At 40.8% G+C, this 16,706-nt stretch overlaps 1 protein-coding gene across 12 annotated transcripts in view; it reads right to left on the bottom strand.

Moving 5' to 3' along the window:
* Positions 1 to 16,706, bottom strand: part of LOC130175466 (membrane-associated guanylate kinase, WW and PDZ domain-containing protein 1-like) — a 109,158-nt gene that overhangs the window by 50,937 nt on the left and 41,515 nt on the right. For all 12 annotated transcript variants that reach the window (XM_056385982.1, XM_056385972.1, XM_056385974.1 and 9 more), the window contains 2 exons: positions 2,924 to 3,043; positions 1,067 to 1,255 (listed from right to left, as the gene is read on the bottom strand). In XM_056385982.1, the coding sequence (XP_056241957.1) occupies positions 1,067 to 1,255; positions 2,924 to 3,043 (309 nt within the window). The remainder of the gene's footprint in view (positions 1 to 1,066; positions 1,256 to 2,923; positions 3,044 to 16,706) is intronic.

Raw genomic sequence — 16,706 nt, 5'->3', positions numbered from 1 at the left:
GATTACAATGAGCAGACATGCAACTTGAACCACACCAAAGTCTCCGCAGTTCCCCTTCCCCCATCCTAAATTTGACTCCCGCCCATTTCTAGTGTACTGAAAGGGCCCCAGGAATATGCTAATTCTTCCAGCAACAGTCTTTCCCAAACTCTTTTTGACCCCCACCTTCTTTTTACCTCTCCACCCATAAGCCTCTTTCTTCTAAAGCTAGCAATCCCAACCCCCATCCCCACTCGCTACCCCAGCTCTGGCCAAGTGTCCTTCACCACTTCCGTGGGCCTTTCAGGGTTGATCAAATGCTAATTCAACACTTTGGCTGCCTGGCAGGGGGACACAGAGAGGGCATAGATTCACAGCAGAAAAAAACACCATCTATCACACTCACAAAACAGGAAAGAGCTCAAAGGAGAGAGGAAAAGATGGGAAACACAAGATTTGGCATAAAAATCTCATATTGTTGCCTGTTTTCTTCTTTTATTTATATTATGTAAATCATTTACATGCAGATGACAATGTTAAGATGTGTTGAGGAAATCTGGCATGGGAACACACTTATCACCTGGGGCAGAAATATTAACACTTAAGCAAACACGTACACATGCAAGAGGGAATATGATAAGTTAACGCAAAGAAAAGTGAGAAAATAAGATACAAGTGGGAGAGGAGAAAATGATGAATTGTGTGTGTGTGTGTTTGTGTGTGTGTGTGTGTGTGTGTGTAGCCTGTAATCTACTTCTTCCCCCACTACGCCCCTCCTCACAGGCAGATGGCAGTGTTTGGAGGCTCCCAGTAAGAGGAATCAGCATCACAAAGACATGATGTAACCGCCAGACACCGTACAACAGAGGAGAGGATCATAAACATACACACTTTGTCTCACTCCCTCTGTATTCCTAATCTTAGGTGCACACATGTATGCACAGACACTCCTAAACAAACATCCACTCGAGAACAAACACAGCACAGATGGAGAGTACTACACATGCAGAGACAAAGAAAATCTGTAGATGCAGAAACTTCAGCAAGCCGAGAGAGAGAGGCTGGAGAGGTGCTACAACGCCCTCACCTGTAAAACTGTTGTTCATTTCCGTGGCCTGGTCGTCATCGTCGTCGTCAGCAGGCACTACTCGGGCGTTTTGCATGTCATTGTAGGACTTGGTGCGCTTTGGGGTGGACTGCCGGGAGCCTGCATCACTGAGAATCACTGTCCCAATGATGGGCTGCCTTGGCGGCTTGGGGGTCCCATAATAGTTACCTAGGCAACAAGAAGGACATTAGCATGCTTGAGAGAGACACAGAAGGAGGGAGAAGGAGAAACCGAGACAGAGTGAGGAAAGGGATAAAAACAGGCAGAGTGGGGGACAGAGAGATAGCAAGCAGAGGATCTATGAAACCTCCTAATCTTACGCTGAGAGGAAAAGACATAAAGCTGGATCACAGAGTGACTACAAATCATGGAACTAAGCAGCTGGTGAGTAAGCAAAACGATTCTAGTTTGTCTTTGAGGCTGCAGAGCTGTATTGTCTAGACTCTGAAAGCACTGAGCAAAAACCATGGACCAGCTCACAACAGCCAGCTTGTTTTAGCAGCTTTTTCTGACTGAAGCTGCTGTTCATTTCTCAGCAGTGCAAAAGGGATTTATCAGGTTTCTCTTTCTGGCATTGTAGTAATCATGTATCCATATATTTGGTTCCAGCGTTAGATGTGAAAATTAATACCACTCCCATGTCTGTACGGTAATATAAAGCTAGAAACCAGCAGCTGGTTAGCTTAAGTTTAAGACTGGAAGCAGGTTATATCTACAAGAACCAAAGTGTAAAAATGTCACGATCATGACTATTTCTTATATAAATTATCATTATTAAAATATATTATTATTATATAATTTAATGAGATCACTACCAATCTTACATCTGTAGACTAAATATGAAGCTAGCAGCCGGTTAGCCTAGCTATAGCATCTTAATTAATGAGCTTTTAAAAGGTGATGGTAGGCAGATTTTGCTACCATCAGAAAGAGCCAGGCTAGCTGCTTTCCTCTGTTTCCAGTCTTTATGCTAAGCTACCTGGCTGCTACATATTTACAGGGTACACATGCAAGGGTATTTTGTTGATGTGAAACTATTCCTTCAACAGTTTGACGTCACCAAAGGAAGACGCTGAATGTCATCTCCCCTTATTTCCTGTCAACTCTCTACTGTTTACTATCAAATAAAAAAATATTAAACAAAACTGAGAGGAAAATTGCATATAAAAGGTAGAATCAAAGGATATGTCATGATCAAATCTGTTTCTTTTTCTAATACAATCATTTATACATTAAATACAGATATATTCATGAATCAATAATCCAGGCTTCCTCTGGCTGTCTGGATGGCCACCGACTCCTGTGGACAGGTATTTGACATTGTCTGCGTGAAAGAGAGAACTGTGCCAACACAAGGCAGAACCAGTGCCAAGCAGATTAATGTCGCAACATTCTGTACCAGCCCCATGCACCCAATCACACACACACACACACACACACACACACACACACACACACACACGCATAAATAAGACTTATCCCTGAATAAGGTACATGCTCGCAAAAAAAAACACAATGCATGAACACACACTAGCCCACACATATGCACACATGTTTACACACAGGTTTGTGTCAGTTTGAGCTGCACAACACTGTCCTCATCAGAGTGAGAGGGGCAGATGTGGAGTGACCCGCTGTCTCCTGGATGCATCTCCCCCCATCATGCACAGTCTAATCGGAATCAACCGAGTGCACACTCTTACAGCCTGCCTGCATGTAGGAAAAAATAAATGTTGATCGCTGCTACGCTTCTTGTATCTGTGGTGAATCGGGACACCTGCGCTATCATGACTCACATGGAGTGTCAGTTACGATCAGAATCTTCGCCATCCTCACCTTCATACGTCCCTATTTCCAGTAGTGTGCCGCTCTCCTCAAGTTCTAGGAAGTCCTCCACAGATAGGAAGTTGTAATCCACCCCTGGGATCTCACCGTCTCGAGGGGCGCGGGTTGTACCTAAGGACAAGAAAAAACAAACAAACAAATAAAGTTTAGGTGGCTGCTGATACCAGTTAAAATTCAAGCCATGCGCTTACAGTTGACTGAAGGTGGAATCAGGTTTTTCCTCCTGGAGCGACAACACATTCAATATTCTCCTCTCATAACTGCCACACTGAAAGCCTGTCATTAGCGTTAAAATGCAGTCAACATCGCAACATTCATTCAGCTTTTAGAGATGATGAGCGGTCAGAGGGAAGGGTTTCAACGGCAGGAAATGAGAGAGTTCTGAAATCGAGAGGGTGCAATTGTAATTCAGAGCGGTGATTGGAAGTACAGTGACTGGTGAGTGGCTGCGAATATCATGTCAGGAAATTAAATGGAGGCTCACATCTTGAGCTATCTCTCTGCCTCATGGGAAACTGCTGCCTGCTGAGTCAGAAGATAAAATAAAGGTCACCTTTAGCAATACACAAGTCCTGATAATGTTATCAATCCATCCACTTCTTCATGGTGAGTCTGGAATTGCATTGACATAATACTATTATAGTCATATTACTTAAGCTGGTATTAAAGCTGCATTGTTCCTGTTACGACTTCAATGCTCTACAGCTACACTTACTGCATTCTTAAGTGTCATTAGGTTTAACTGTAGTATAATAAAAGCTTTTCAGTCTGAGGCAATAGAAACCTGGATCGACTCCTTCATGTTGTGAAACCAGAGAAGACATGTGACAGTGAAACTCAGTACATTTGAAATAATTCTACAACAATCGCACATTAGAAGTTTGACCAGAGTCTGAATCAACTTTTTGGTTTCAAATTCTCTTTAAAAGGTAAACCATCATCAACATTTTCCTCACTGGGCTAACTGCCCTGGGCCTGATCCCTCTTTGGAGTTAATGATTAGTGGTCTGTAGTGTTTTACTTTGTAGTGAGAGCACTTTGTAAGAGGAAGCTGACACCAGACAATGGAGACAGGAGCTATTGTGTCTCTGTCTTTACAAAGAGGAGATGAGATGAGATGACAGGCCAGATGGTTGACGGAAGTTGTAACCCATCTGTGATCAGGACAAGAGTGCTTACATGCATATATACACACACATGCATATGAATGTATTCTCACACCCCTCTTAAGTGAGGTAGACCTGCACCATAACACAGGTTACACACCATTAAATGCCACACAAAATGGTGTACTGGGCCTCAGCGATGATAAACACTGGAATAGCATCAGAAACCTCCTCCCCCACATCTTTCTGACATCAGATTGGGGAGGGGGTTCTGCGCCCAACCATTTCTGTAACTTTCCGAAACCAATAATCTGACATGTGCACTATGAATTAGAGGTCTTCATGAGTCCAAAATCTGAAATGGACCTGTGGAAAACCAACCCAAACTCGATGTACTGTACATAAATTAGTTTTCAAAAAACAGAAAGACCCGATCCGACGGAGACCTGAGCACAGCCAGACCGGACCAAAATAAACACAGGGGCAATTAGACCTGATCCAAAATGCAGTCGACCTGAACAGACTTCAACAGGGAGAGAACACCATCACCAGCAGAAGCATGATGCACTATCAATGAACAACAAGCCACGGTGGAAAAAGAGCATTATGTCGTGAGAATGAATGTAAAGTTATAGAAACTAAAATCAAAGACACATATATACAAACACTTGAAAATCCTACTTCCACCTACTGCACCAACAATAAAACATCCTGTAGCTGACTGGGCAACAGACAAAAGACAATATTCTAACCCGTTTAACAAATGTGAGTCAATTTCCCCAAAAACGATCATTTAGTAGCATAAACCTCTTGGGCTTCTGATTTTCCTAAAATAAGCTCAGGTCCAGTTTTCTTGTCAGAACAAAGCTCTGGTGATTCTTATTCTCCCTCTTACCTCAAAGCACACTGGTGATTGTGACATACCAGCGATCAGAACTGATACCCCATACACTCAGATGAATTTGAATTTATTTGGTTATTGTACATATGGACACACAGGCCTGAGTGGCCCAGCAGTAAAATGAGACCCTACCTGACCTGATTAGACAGTAGTATTTGGACTCTGTGGACCCATGAAGGCCTCTGCTATGAACGCCTTCCAGGAGAGACAGTCAGATAATGTTATTACTGGTCATCCGGAGGGGGAAATGAATGTCTGAACCCAATTTCTTGGCACTCCATCCAATAGTTGCCAAGATATTTAACTCAAAATCACAAATGTCAACCTCATGGTAGTACATGAGCAGCAGTCAGGGAAGTTAAAATCATTCCAATCCATCCTCTAGGCACGACAAAGGTTTGTACAAAATTACATCTCAACCGATTCCGTAATTGTTGAGATATTTCAGCCTGAACCAAAGAGGTGGACCGACCAAAAGACAGACAGACATTGCCATCCATTGAGCATGGCTAATAACTGGTAAAAAAAAAGATAAATGCAGAAATGACACTTTAATGTTCTTCAAACAATTTAATAGCATCACTGTGCTCTATTCTTGACAGGTGAGAAAGCTCAGTTTTGACACAAGATTCTGTTTTGTTCAAGTGTTTACCTGCTTCTCTCCAATATGCAAGTGCTCACTCCATCCCTCAGGGTAGATCCAGCCCACAAACACCTGATAATAAGTAAGCCTTTACTGTGCACCGCTCAATCCTACACCTTCACCACACTGCAAAGGCAACGCTTATCCTCTTTATCGCTTCTCTTCCTGCCATTTAGAAAATGATACACAAGATAAATTGATAAGGAGGAGGCGATTTAGTTGACAAGACATAGTGCTCAGCCTGTGAGCAACAAAATAAGCCCCTCACATGAAGCAAAAAAAAAAACACATTATAAATCATCTAACTGACCGTTTACAGCAGCGATACAGAAGCAAAGTGCTGCTTTGTATTCACCTCAGTGGACTGAGATGAGATGAAAGAGAAGTTGTCTGGGAGTTTGAGTCATAGGACTGGGTGGTCCCAGGGTGGGAGATGTTTCTGAGGCTCACCGTGCTCTAATGATGCTGGCTGCTGAGCAGGGAATGGAGCTGTTATTCCCGGCTATTCCCCACAGTGAAGGCCTGTGGTAGGATGAGTAATTCTAGTGTTCCTATATTACAGAGTATTCAAGACTGAACACTGCATTATTCAGCTTCAGTTATGTCATCATCACATGTTTAATATAAAACAACCATTTCTATAAACATTTTTAACCCTCATGAGTGGCACTGAATTTTTTTTTTAATTTGACAATCTGAGCTTCTGGGTTATGTAACTTTGTGTTCTGTTTGTACTTTACTTCTCTATTTTCAATGCAGGAGGACATCACTCTTGTTGCATGGGAGCAATCAATCGGCTCTCACCATATTGTGACATTTTAATGATGTCACAGCGATGGATTCCAGTAAAAGTGGTGTTTTATACACAAACAAACACAATGAACAACAAGTAATGTTTGCCCTTACTTCAAAATCACAAAGACAACAGCAGCTGTGGCTCCAACTCTATAATTTGAAATACAAATTGACATAACAATCACACACATATATACATATATACATATACACACACACGCACACAAACATATATATATATATGTGTGTGTGTGTGTGTGTGTGTGTGTGTGTGTGTGTGTGTGTGTGTGTGTGTGTGTGTGTGTGTGAATTCCTCACAATGCTCTCAGTAAATCAACAAAATGACAATTGGCAGATAAAATTGATAATCAAAATAATTGTTATTAGGAATCCTAAAAATCCAGTTTTGCTTTGAAGCAGACTTCCCTATTGATTGCAACAGTGGCCCCAGTGACACCCAGAGATATTTAAGGAGCAGCTACAGCATAGCAGTAGATGCAGCAAATCTCTGACAGTAGACAAATTTATATTTGGCCATATCGCCCCTATTCTACAGAAAATCCTCTATAAGTGAGATGATAAACATACAGTACATATCATGATAAAATGTTTTATTCTCCAGCACAAATCCATTTGATGAAGAAGTACTGTTGCCAAAGAACAACGAACAATGATGTCTTCTTGGAGACATCAAACACATACTAAACACACTAAACACTCCCATTCAGAGCAGAGAGAGAGAGAGCCTGAATCCTCTCAGTGTAAAGCAGTAACAGTGAGGTCAGGCCTGTCTCCTTACTACCCCTCTGGTTAGTGTCTATCTTCTCTGTCCAGAGAAACAATGACTGGGCCATAACTCTGCCCTGACCGCGGCTCTGATGAACTAACTTCCACTGGCAGTCATCAATGGGCTCTTTCTTTCACTGTGAGAAACCAGCCTGTGTATGCATGAATGGAAAAATGTAACACAAGCACATTTGGAAACATCTTGAGTTTTAAAATACCACCAAACCCAGCAGAGAGCAATCTTTGTTCTCCAGAGGGCATACATGAGTGTTCATCTTTCCTCCCAACTTTGTTGTACTGCTATGAAAACCAGTATGGAGCTTTCATGAAAGCTAGGTACAGAGGGTGGGCATGATGACAGTAACACCTACAAAATAAAATGCAGTTCAGTACAACAACACAAACCACTTAAAAATAATATCACTGTCACTGCTAGAAAACTAAACATTACTGGTGTCCACTCTGTATTTTTTGTTCTGTGGCAGGAGAAAACATTAAAAACTTTATAAAGCCAATATCTTACATTTCTCCAAATAATTATAATAATCACAATTAAAAGGGCTTTTGACTGACTGAGCATTAGTAGAAAAATGTGATATTTCTTTGCAATGTGGTGAAATAAAGATGTCTGTGTTCTTCTGTCTACTTCTGTTTTGCTTTCAGAGAATCAAATATGACAGGCCGGGTGCCTGCATCCACAGGCATCAAATATAATCCAGAAGAGTCACTTTTGCACACTGCATTTCAAGTTTAATAGTGTCAGTGGGTATGATTATTCAATAAAAGAGACAAATCTGTCAGTGGTTTTACTGATGGCATCTTAATACAGCACTAACATTGGCCTAAGTGTTCCCATACTGTAGTACAAATGCTGCACACTTTCCAAGGCTAATCATTTGTCCTGATAATGGCTCAGGACTTCAATTATTTTTTTAAGTGATTATTTAGTATATTGAATCTCAATGTTTTCTGTATGTTTTCTGTAAGTTCAGACCGACAGAAAACACAGGTTTTTGTAGCGTGTGCTGTTCATAAACAACACAACGAGTAATAGACAGAGAGGTGGGACAGAACAAACCTGTAGTATTATATAACGGTGATGGGCTCACGCTGTTTTCATGACAGCTTGGTACAGATAGAGAGGCTTCACATCTAACAGTGGAAGCTGAAATCTACACAGGAGCTCCGTCCTCAGTAACTCAAACACGGACTCACAGCTGAGAGTGTGTTCACAGCTGGTTGGAGCATTTGTCTTAAATCTGCCAAATAACACTAGTAATACATTTGGTAAAAGCAGAAGAAAGGCGTTTTACAGTCTCACAGATGTTTTACTTCTGTGTTCATCAGTCATGTTATTTATTTATAGTAATACTAATTGGGATTGTATTGCTTTTGCCTAAGATCGACTATTACATTACAGTGCTGAAAACTGATTGGCCACCAAACACACTTTGAGGGTCTCTTACAGTTAAGTGAATAGTTAAACATTTTGGGAAATACTCTGATTCGCTTTCTTGCCAAGAGAAGATGGATACCACACCCAAGTCTTTCCACTAGACGGTTATCTTAGCTTAGCATAATGGCTAGAAACAGGGTGAAACAGCCAGCTTGGCTCTGTTGGAGGGTAACAAAGTCTGCCCACAAGCACCTCTAAAGCTCACTAACTAACATGTTATAGGCTATCTTATTTGTTTAATGGAAAAACGACAACATAACAGTGACTTCCAGGAGTCATGTCGTCACCTGCATACACAGTAACTCCCTGTAAAACCACAAGTTGCCATTTTCACACCTCTGGTTTTGTACAGATTGAGCAAACAAGACATGATAGCTGTATAAATGTATTTCCCAAAAAGTCCGACTAACATCTTGAAAGATCTCTGTTTCACATCTAATTATACCACTACACAGTCAGGAGATTCTGTCTGTTGTATTTATTTATGATGATATAATTATACATTAAACTTATTTCTGGGGGCATAAGAATTGTCAATATTGACAACGGAGGGTAAATGACAGTACTACAAATGTGTTGATGTCAAGAGAAAGGTAAGCTCAAGTATTCAATTAATTGACTGATCTTTTCAGTACCAGTTTAAACAATAATGAACAATATAAACAAAGAGCTACAGCACGAGTGTTGAAACAGAAATGTACAGAGATGAATGATGATGACAGCTTGCTCTTTTCTACACAAAACGAAACAGGAAATTCATCAGCTGTATTCCAACTGAGAGGATAACACACAGACCAAGACCCTCTTCAAAAACTTTAATGAGGCTGAGTCTATGGCCCAGCTCCAGGAGGCAGACACAGAAATGCTTTGAACTAAATGCTTATGTCACCATGCTAACATGCTCACAATGACAATGCTACCATGCTGGTGTAGCAGCAGGTGTATTACCATGTTCAACATCTTAGCCCATCATTTGCTAATTAGGGGCACACATTCAACACACCTGAGGCTGACAGGAATGACATTTAAAAAAGTTAATGCTGACCTGGAAGTGGTGGTATATGAAAAGTAAAAGTAAAAAGAATCAGCAAAGCTATTGAAATTCATCCTGAGGGGGCTGAGTGTCTGAATCTTTCATGTCAGTCCATCTAGTAGATGTTGAGATTTCAGTCCGGATCAAAGTGGTGGAGCGACTGACTGACAGAAGGACACTGCCATCCCTAGAGCCACGCTGCTAGCATGGCTAAAAAAAATATCAAAAAGTATGGAAGATTTCTGCACAAAATAAACTGCAGATGAATCTACAGATAGATTAAGAGTCATGTGATGCAAATCTGTATTAGTGTTGGACTTGCTAGTAGCGCACGTCATCTTTTCAAAAATACCCTCCTTTGTGTAACTACATTACAATCTGATTCAATTTATCTCTTCAAAACAAAGTGGTATGTTGTCAAACGTTTATGCAGCTTGACTTTCATAGTAGAGTACTATAGGGTCTGGCAATATGCCGTCATATACCATGACACAGTACATATTTCTCTACCGTCAGAGATTTTGCTATATTTCAAATATCCCTTTAATCTCTCTGGTTGCATTAGGCTGTTGAGTGCAATGTTGCTAGTCAGTCAGCTGGAACGCATCCATAATATGGCTTTCAAAAGGAAAGAAAAAGATTACAGCTTTATGCCCACAGCTCCCCTTTGTTGCCCTTTACCTTTTATTGTGCAATGAATAAATGTTATTCTTACTGTACACCCAGTTTATAAGCAGCTTGTGTCCCTCCCACCAACGTTCTTAATGTTTTATGTATCTCCTTTTTTCCTGCTGTGCACGCTCTGTTTCTCACCATTAGGCCTATACCTCCTCTGCTTTCATCTTCATTTCACACTACAAGGAAGGACAATCTCTCCATTTCTGTCTTCATGCTTTTGAAAATATTGATAGGTTAAAGTGGGCGGACACAGCAGTAGCCATGAAGCGTGGTGAGGTGTCCACCACAACACGGATGTTTCCCATTCTATTTTGGGGAGTTTACAAACCAAACACACAACTTGTGTCATTATCATTCACTCTCTTTGCAACAACGTCATTCAGCAGCTCCAGGAGAGGGGGAGGGAGGGAGAAGAGGGGAGGATGTACAGGGCTGTTGGGAGTGACAGGGGGCATCTGCCAAATGGTGGAAAACAACACAGAGGAGAAAGATGGAGAGAGTGAAAGAGGATGAGGGCGGTACAAACACATGACACACACAACAGGAAAAACAATCACCTAATGGGCACGTGAAATCCCTGGCACAACAAACAGCTCACACTTTCTCCCTCATTCTCACCTCTTGCCATCTGACAAACAACCATCACACCACCAGAGAAGCCAAATACAAACACACCCACACACCCCCCCCCCCCCCACACACACACACACACACACACACACACACACTCTGTGCTGGTTCTCCTCAGATCTCCACTTTCATCTTGTCTAGGCATCGTGTTATTGAGTGAGTAGGATCTTGCTCTCTTTCTCACAAGGATGAAGCTGGATGTGTGCATGCATGCATGTGTGTGTGTCTATGTGAGAGAGGTATTGATCTTAGCACTGCTAAAAGGATAAAGGAGTCTGGGCAAGCCTGTCCTCGCCTCTATCACATCATCAACATTGTCTCTATGTCTGTCACTGTACTGCTGAACCATCCAAACCTCTGCCTGTACAAAGCAGAACATAACATAGCTGAAACAAATAGTCAATTAACTGATTTGTAGAGAAAATTAATTGACAACAGTTTAGGTAATTGATTCATTTTAACAAGCAAAAACACAATAATATTCACTGGATGATTGTCCTTTTTTTAAAATCTATTTTAGGGCTGCAGCTAAACCTTATTTTCATTGACAATTCATCTATTGATATTGTTTTTCAATTAATCACATAACTGTTTAGTCAATAAAACATATAAAAGATGTTTAATTTAAAATGATATGACAAAAAAAATTGCAGCAAATTCTCACATTTGAGAAGCAAGTGACATTTTTGCTTGGAAATTGACTTAGATGATTAATTAGTTATCAAAGTAGTTGCAGATTAATTTTCTATTGATTAGCTAATTGATGAAATGACCCAGCGCTGCAGCTCTGATCTGTTTTATATATAATATATAACTGAATATCTTTTGGTTTCAGACTGTTGGCCAATCAAAACAAGCTATTTGAAAACATTAACTTCGGTTCTAGTAGATTGCAACGGGCATTTTCACTATTTCTGATACTTTATTGAATAAAGAATGAAAAGATGAATCAAAGAAATAATCCAGAGATTAATTGATAATAAAAAAAATTATTAGTTGCAACATTTTAACATATGTGCAAATGCAATAACCCTGCTTTTGTGAAGCATGGCAAGTATATCACAAGCCAAACCTCGGAGTAGTGTCTGTGTTCACCCCACTGTGGTCTGCTCGAGATTTAGCTACAGTCGGTTTATGGCATGAAATTTACAGTAAACACACACGGTTGCTGGTGTGAGCGTCCATACTGACACATTCACAGACTCAGACAATCAGAGAGAGATAGATAGAGCAGAGAAGGGGAGTGTAAACACATATATAGTGTGTGGACTATAAATAGCAGGTTGTGGAAGCCAGTTTCTGTCCTCACTGGCAGTTCATAAAAAGCTCCGGAGCAAGGGACATGTGTCCCTGAAGTGGCCTGTTTGAGTGCATGCTATGACCCATATCCCCTCTCCTAATACTGGGCCACTCACTCACTGCTACTGAACACGCATCATAAACCGCAGGAGCATCCGAGCTGTCCTAAGTCGTTAATTACAGACCTAGGAGTTTGTTATCACTTTACAGTAGGTTCTCTGTGAATGTGAATCATGATGGTAATCTTCATATGAACTGGTAATCTGCAATCTGCAATTTGGAAGGAGTTATCATTTTCAGCTCTGTCATGGTGAGGCTCTGTCGTGGAGAATACCAAAGGGTTTAGAGGAAGATTAACATCACAGGAAAGGACACACTTGAAGTGCAATGTAGCAGCATCATCTTTCTGTGCCACAGAAAGCGGCAAAACACACCGATAAGTCTTACATGGCCTTTATCTCTGAGCAACAACTACTACTGGCTTACTTCTTTCAACTACATGATGGCAACAATGTGCGCACAGTAAAGTGAAAACACAGAGATAATGACTAGACTGATTTGTAGAAACTGTTTTGTTACAATTTTCCTGTAAAATCACTGCCAATTGAATAAAAAAAACATGCACAGTGAATATAAATCATCTCCAAGTTCCTTCATCTCATTAAAACAGAAACTAGAAGTTTTTGCACTTTCCAAACATTTTTGAAGGCTTATGCTGCTTCACAGTGTGAATAAGCTAGCATACTAGTGGCACAACATTTAGACGCCATTTTATCTAGCTTCAGAGAAAAGCAGATTCCAAGGCCATCTGGCTACTGAATCTTTTACAATGCACAAGGCTCAAGTTTCACTGTTTTAGCCAAAAACTCACATTTATATATAGCTCCATATCATTTGCCATTTTATGCTCACAAATACTGAGCTAACATAGACTCATTGAAATGAGTATGGGCACAAAGGTCAAGGAAAATAGGGTTTTACTTGGCTGAAAATGCCAAATATTGTCTTTTTCTGTACACTGTAAAAAGAAAAAATCTAATTTCTACATGAAATGAAGCTGCAGTGCAGCCATTTCTGGTGGGCTGATGCAAGCTGTGGGAGTCCATACTGAGAGGGAAGCTGTTATTTGTGGAGGCTGACTAAATATTTCATTCGTGTAGCCGAGTAAATGTTTGCATTGTCTAAAAGTGGCCTATGCCTGCCAGTGAGATCCACATGTAACACGATGTACTGTGCATGAGCAGAAGGCTAAAGGATCTTATTTCATAAGCCTTACATTGTTGTTTTAACCATGCTAGTGCTGTGGCTGACAACGCTGGCTGGTTGGTCTTCCACTAGAGTCATTCATGCTTCTCAGACAATGTATGGTAATAACTTTGCAGACAACTTTGACTTTTCCTCTGGTGTTCAAGCTTCACAATGTGGTTGACATTTGTGGTTTTGAAAGAAATAGTTCAATAACTACTGGATGGATTGCCATAAAATTTGAGTACAGACACTCTAGAACTTCGTTGATCCTCTGACTGTTCCTGAAGCACCACCCTGAGTTAGAAGTAAAATTTAAAAAATTTGAAATTTTCCAATACTTTGGTTTATGACCAAATAGCTTCAAATCTAATGACATTCCCATCAGCCTCAGCTGCACTTTGTGTTTAGTGCCAATAAGGAAACGTTAGCATGCTAACACTCTAAACCTAGAGGGTGAACATGGTAAACATTAATCCTGCTAAACAACATGTTAGCATAGTCAGTGTGTGTGTGTGTCTGCGTTCAGTTCACACCACTATTTGGTGTCCAGAGCCAGTAGCATGGTTGTCAATTCTCTTAGATTTTATATTTCTAACATAACTGTTATTGATTATCAGCTGAAAAAAATCACATGTAAACAGAGTCTCTATAGTTTATTTACTTCATCTCTGTGGCAAGGTGCTTTTGCACCTTTGGGCCTTTGAGCACCTACTTTGCTGGTGAAGTGGCAACAGGACACTCCTCCTATATTTACTTAATCTCCCCAGACAAACATTAATCGTAACCTGAATTTTATGTCTATCATTAAAACCCAGCCTGAAAATGCACCTTGAATCAGACACCGGATATCTGCAGGCTGTGTTTCATACTATTGTTACACCTGACACCTGACACATAACGTAGTCCCTTTATAGCACTGGATTGCTATTGTGTGCAATATGGAGCACGCTTGAAAAGTCAAAAATGAAAAGATGTTCCTATTGTTTAAAATTGTTCTAACAGCTCAGGTTGCGCAAAAGCTGCCAAGTGAAAAATGAAGTATTGTTTGAAGTGCATGTTTTCTCTTTCAGGGGAGCCATGCAATAAACCTCTTGGCTTTTTCTTTTTTTAGCTTTACGTGCACAACTGTTGTTACTGTATGATTCTTTCCTTGTCTTTTTTTCACATTTTATATTGCTGTTTTGCATTATGTAAATGAACAGACAGACATGTGAGTGCAAGATGTCAGGCTAAGGGTGATATCTAAGTCTACACTCTGCAGCCTCTCTCTTGATGCCCTGCTCTGAACTCTGGCTAAGTTTGGTTCACTACCTGGGGCCAAGATAACCTGAACTCCTTCCCCTCCACACCCACATGAGCTCCTGCTCTGTTTGACTGTTCAGATCTTCACCATCAGAGACACAAACTGCTTATGAGCATGTCCCTAATAATGACTGTAAAAACATGCAAAATTTTTTGCATCTGAAAAAAAGAAAAAAAAAATCCATCCCACATATGCACACACTTCTACCACCACAACCACAATCACATGCACGCACACGCACGCAAATCCAGGTGAAAAAACATCCTCCTGCGTATTCACAATAGGCAGTGGGGCTGACAGCACTCTGGTGACATTTGATACCCTCAATCGGCTTCCTGCTGTTGATGGTCTGGGGTGCTTCCACTCATTGTCTAACACAGACATACACACACCCGTAGACACACACAGGGACACATACACACCGGTTCAGCCTAACATCTGCTGTTTTTAACCCCTGCTGGTTATGAGTGTGAGCGTGACAGGGGGGAGAACTCACGAGAACGAGCAACTTCCAACTGACCTGAGAGAGAGATTAGCCTGATGGTGGGGCTGTAAACTGTGCAGGGAAACTGCTGTTTTTTTTAAAGAAATAAATTCTAAACAATGCTCTAATTGTGTTTGATTAAGTAATAATTACATCGCATCAAACTTTATATTCTCAACAAACAAATCTTCCACTAATGCTTGCAACCGTCTCCTCCACAACTTTCAAAGCCATAGGAGCAGCATAAATTATGGCGTGTTTCCAGGATAAACACACACTCGGTGTTGATGGGGAAGTGTGTGTTATGAAAACAGAGGCTGAGAGATGACGTGAGGAGAAATTACGTACATATCTCAGAGCAGACAGAGGAGAGGAGGGGCAGAGAAAGCAAACAGTCACACAGGGAGTTAGCAGGGAACTCTCTTGGGCCTCTAAGCCAATTACCAGAGCAGCATTGATTGAGGCAGCACTTTAAGGCCTCATCTACACAAGTAGTCCCTTAATACACTGGTCAGATGATGGGAGTGTCTCAACCACAAACTATGGGTAGACGACCACTTGCATCCATTACGGTGACAGTGAGGCCAATCTTTTTAGAGATGCTAATAAGACTAATACAGAATATGACAAAGTATTTGGTCTGAACAGTGGTTAAACTTATTGTAATGAAAGTATGTGTCACTCCATTGTCATGCTTGAATGGCTAGAAATCTAATACTGCTGAGATTGACAAGCACTGGACCAGTTTCTTCAGTCCTGATCATCTGACCTGGAGACCAAGGTGAGTATTACATGCTGAGTGCCGTGGCTATGTTCCATCCCCCATTAAAGAGATTGCTGGCCTATAATGATTTATGAAGGGGAACAGAGAGAGAATCAATGTAACGGAGGCCCTCAGATTAATGATTAAGCAAATAGCAGTCCCACTCCAGATCCTATCAGAGGCCGAGGTGCTGCTGAGAGCACGCCATGCTGTTGTAGGTTCAATTAACTACGATGGGGTTGGAGAAGCTTCAGCAAAGAGCTTCAGTGCCTCCTCTTGCCTCCCACAGTGTAACATACATGCAAAACCATGCACGCATTCAAACAGCAGTCAAGACTCACTATTAAACAGAGTAAGCTCAGAGAAGATTTTCTGACAAGTATATCTGCAGTAAAAATATATATTTATGTATATCAACACTTTTTGGTACCATATAGTATAATGTACTCTGATATATATATATTTATTATTATATCAAACAGATCCAGATTTAATGCAAAATTCTGCCATCTTAATATAGTAAAAATGTGGAGTCCAAACATGTTCAGACCAACAGTTCAGAACCCCAAATATTCAGTTTCTGGCAAAATAAGCTGCAAATGTTCATATCTGAAGAGCTGGTGTTTTTGCTTAAAAGAAAATGACTGAA

The sequence above is a fragment of the Seriola aureovittata genome, chromosome 9 (genome assembly GCF_021018895.1).
Source record: "Seriola aureovittata isolate HTS-2021-v1 ecotype China chromosome 9, ASM2101889v1, whole genome shotgun sequence".
NCBI classification, from domain to species: domain Eukaryota; kingdom Metazoa; phylum Chordata; class Actinopteri; order Carangiformes; family Carangidae; genus Seriola; species Seriola aureovittata.
This window is presented reverse-complemented; position numbering and strand designations above follow the sequence as displayed.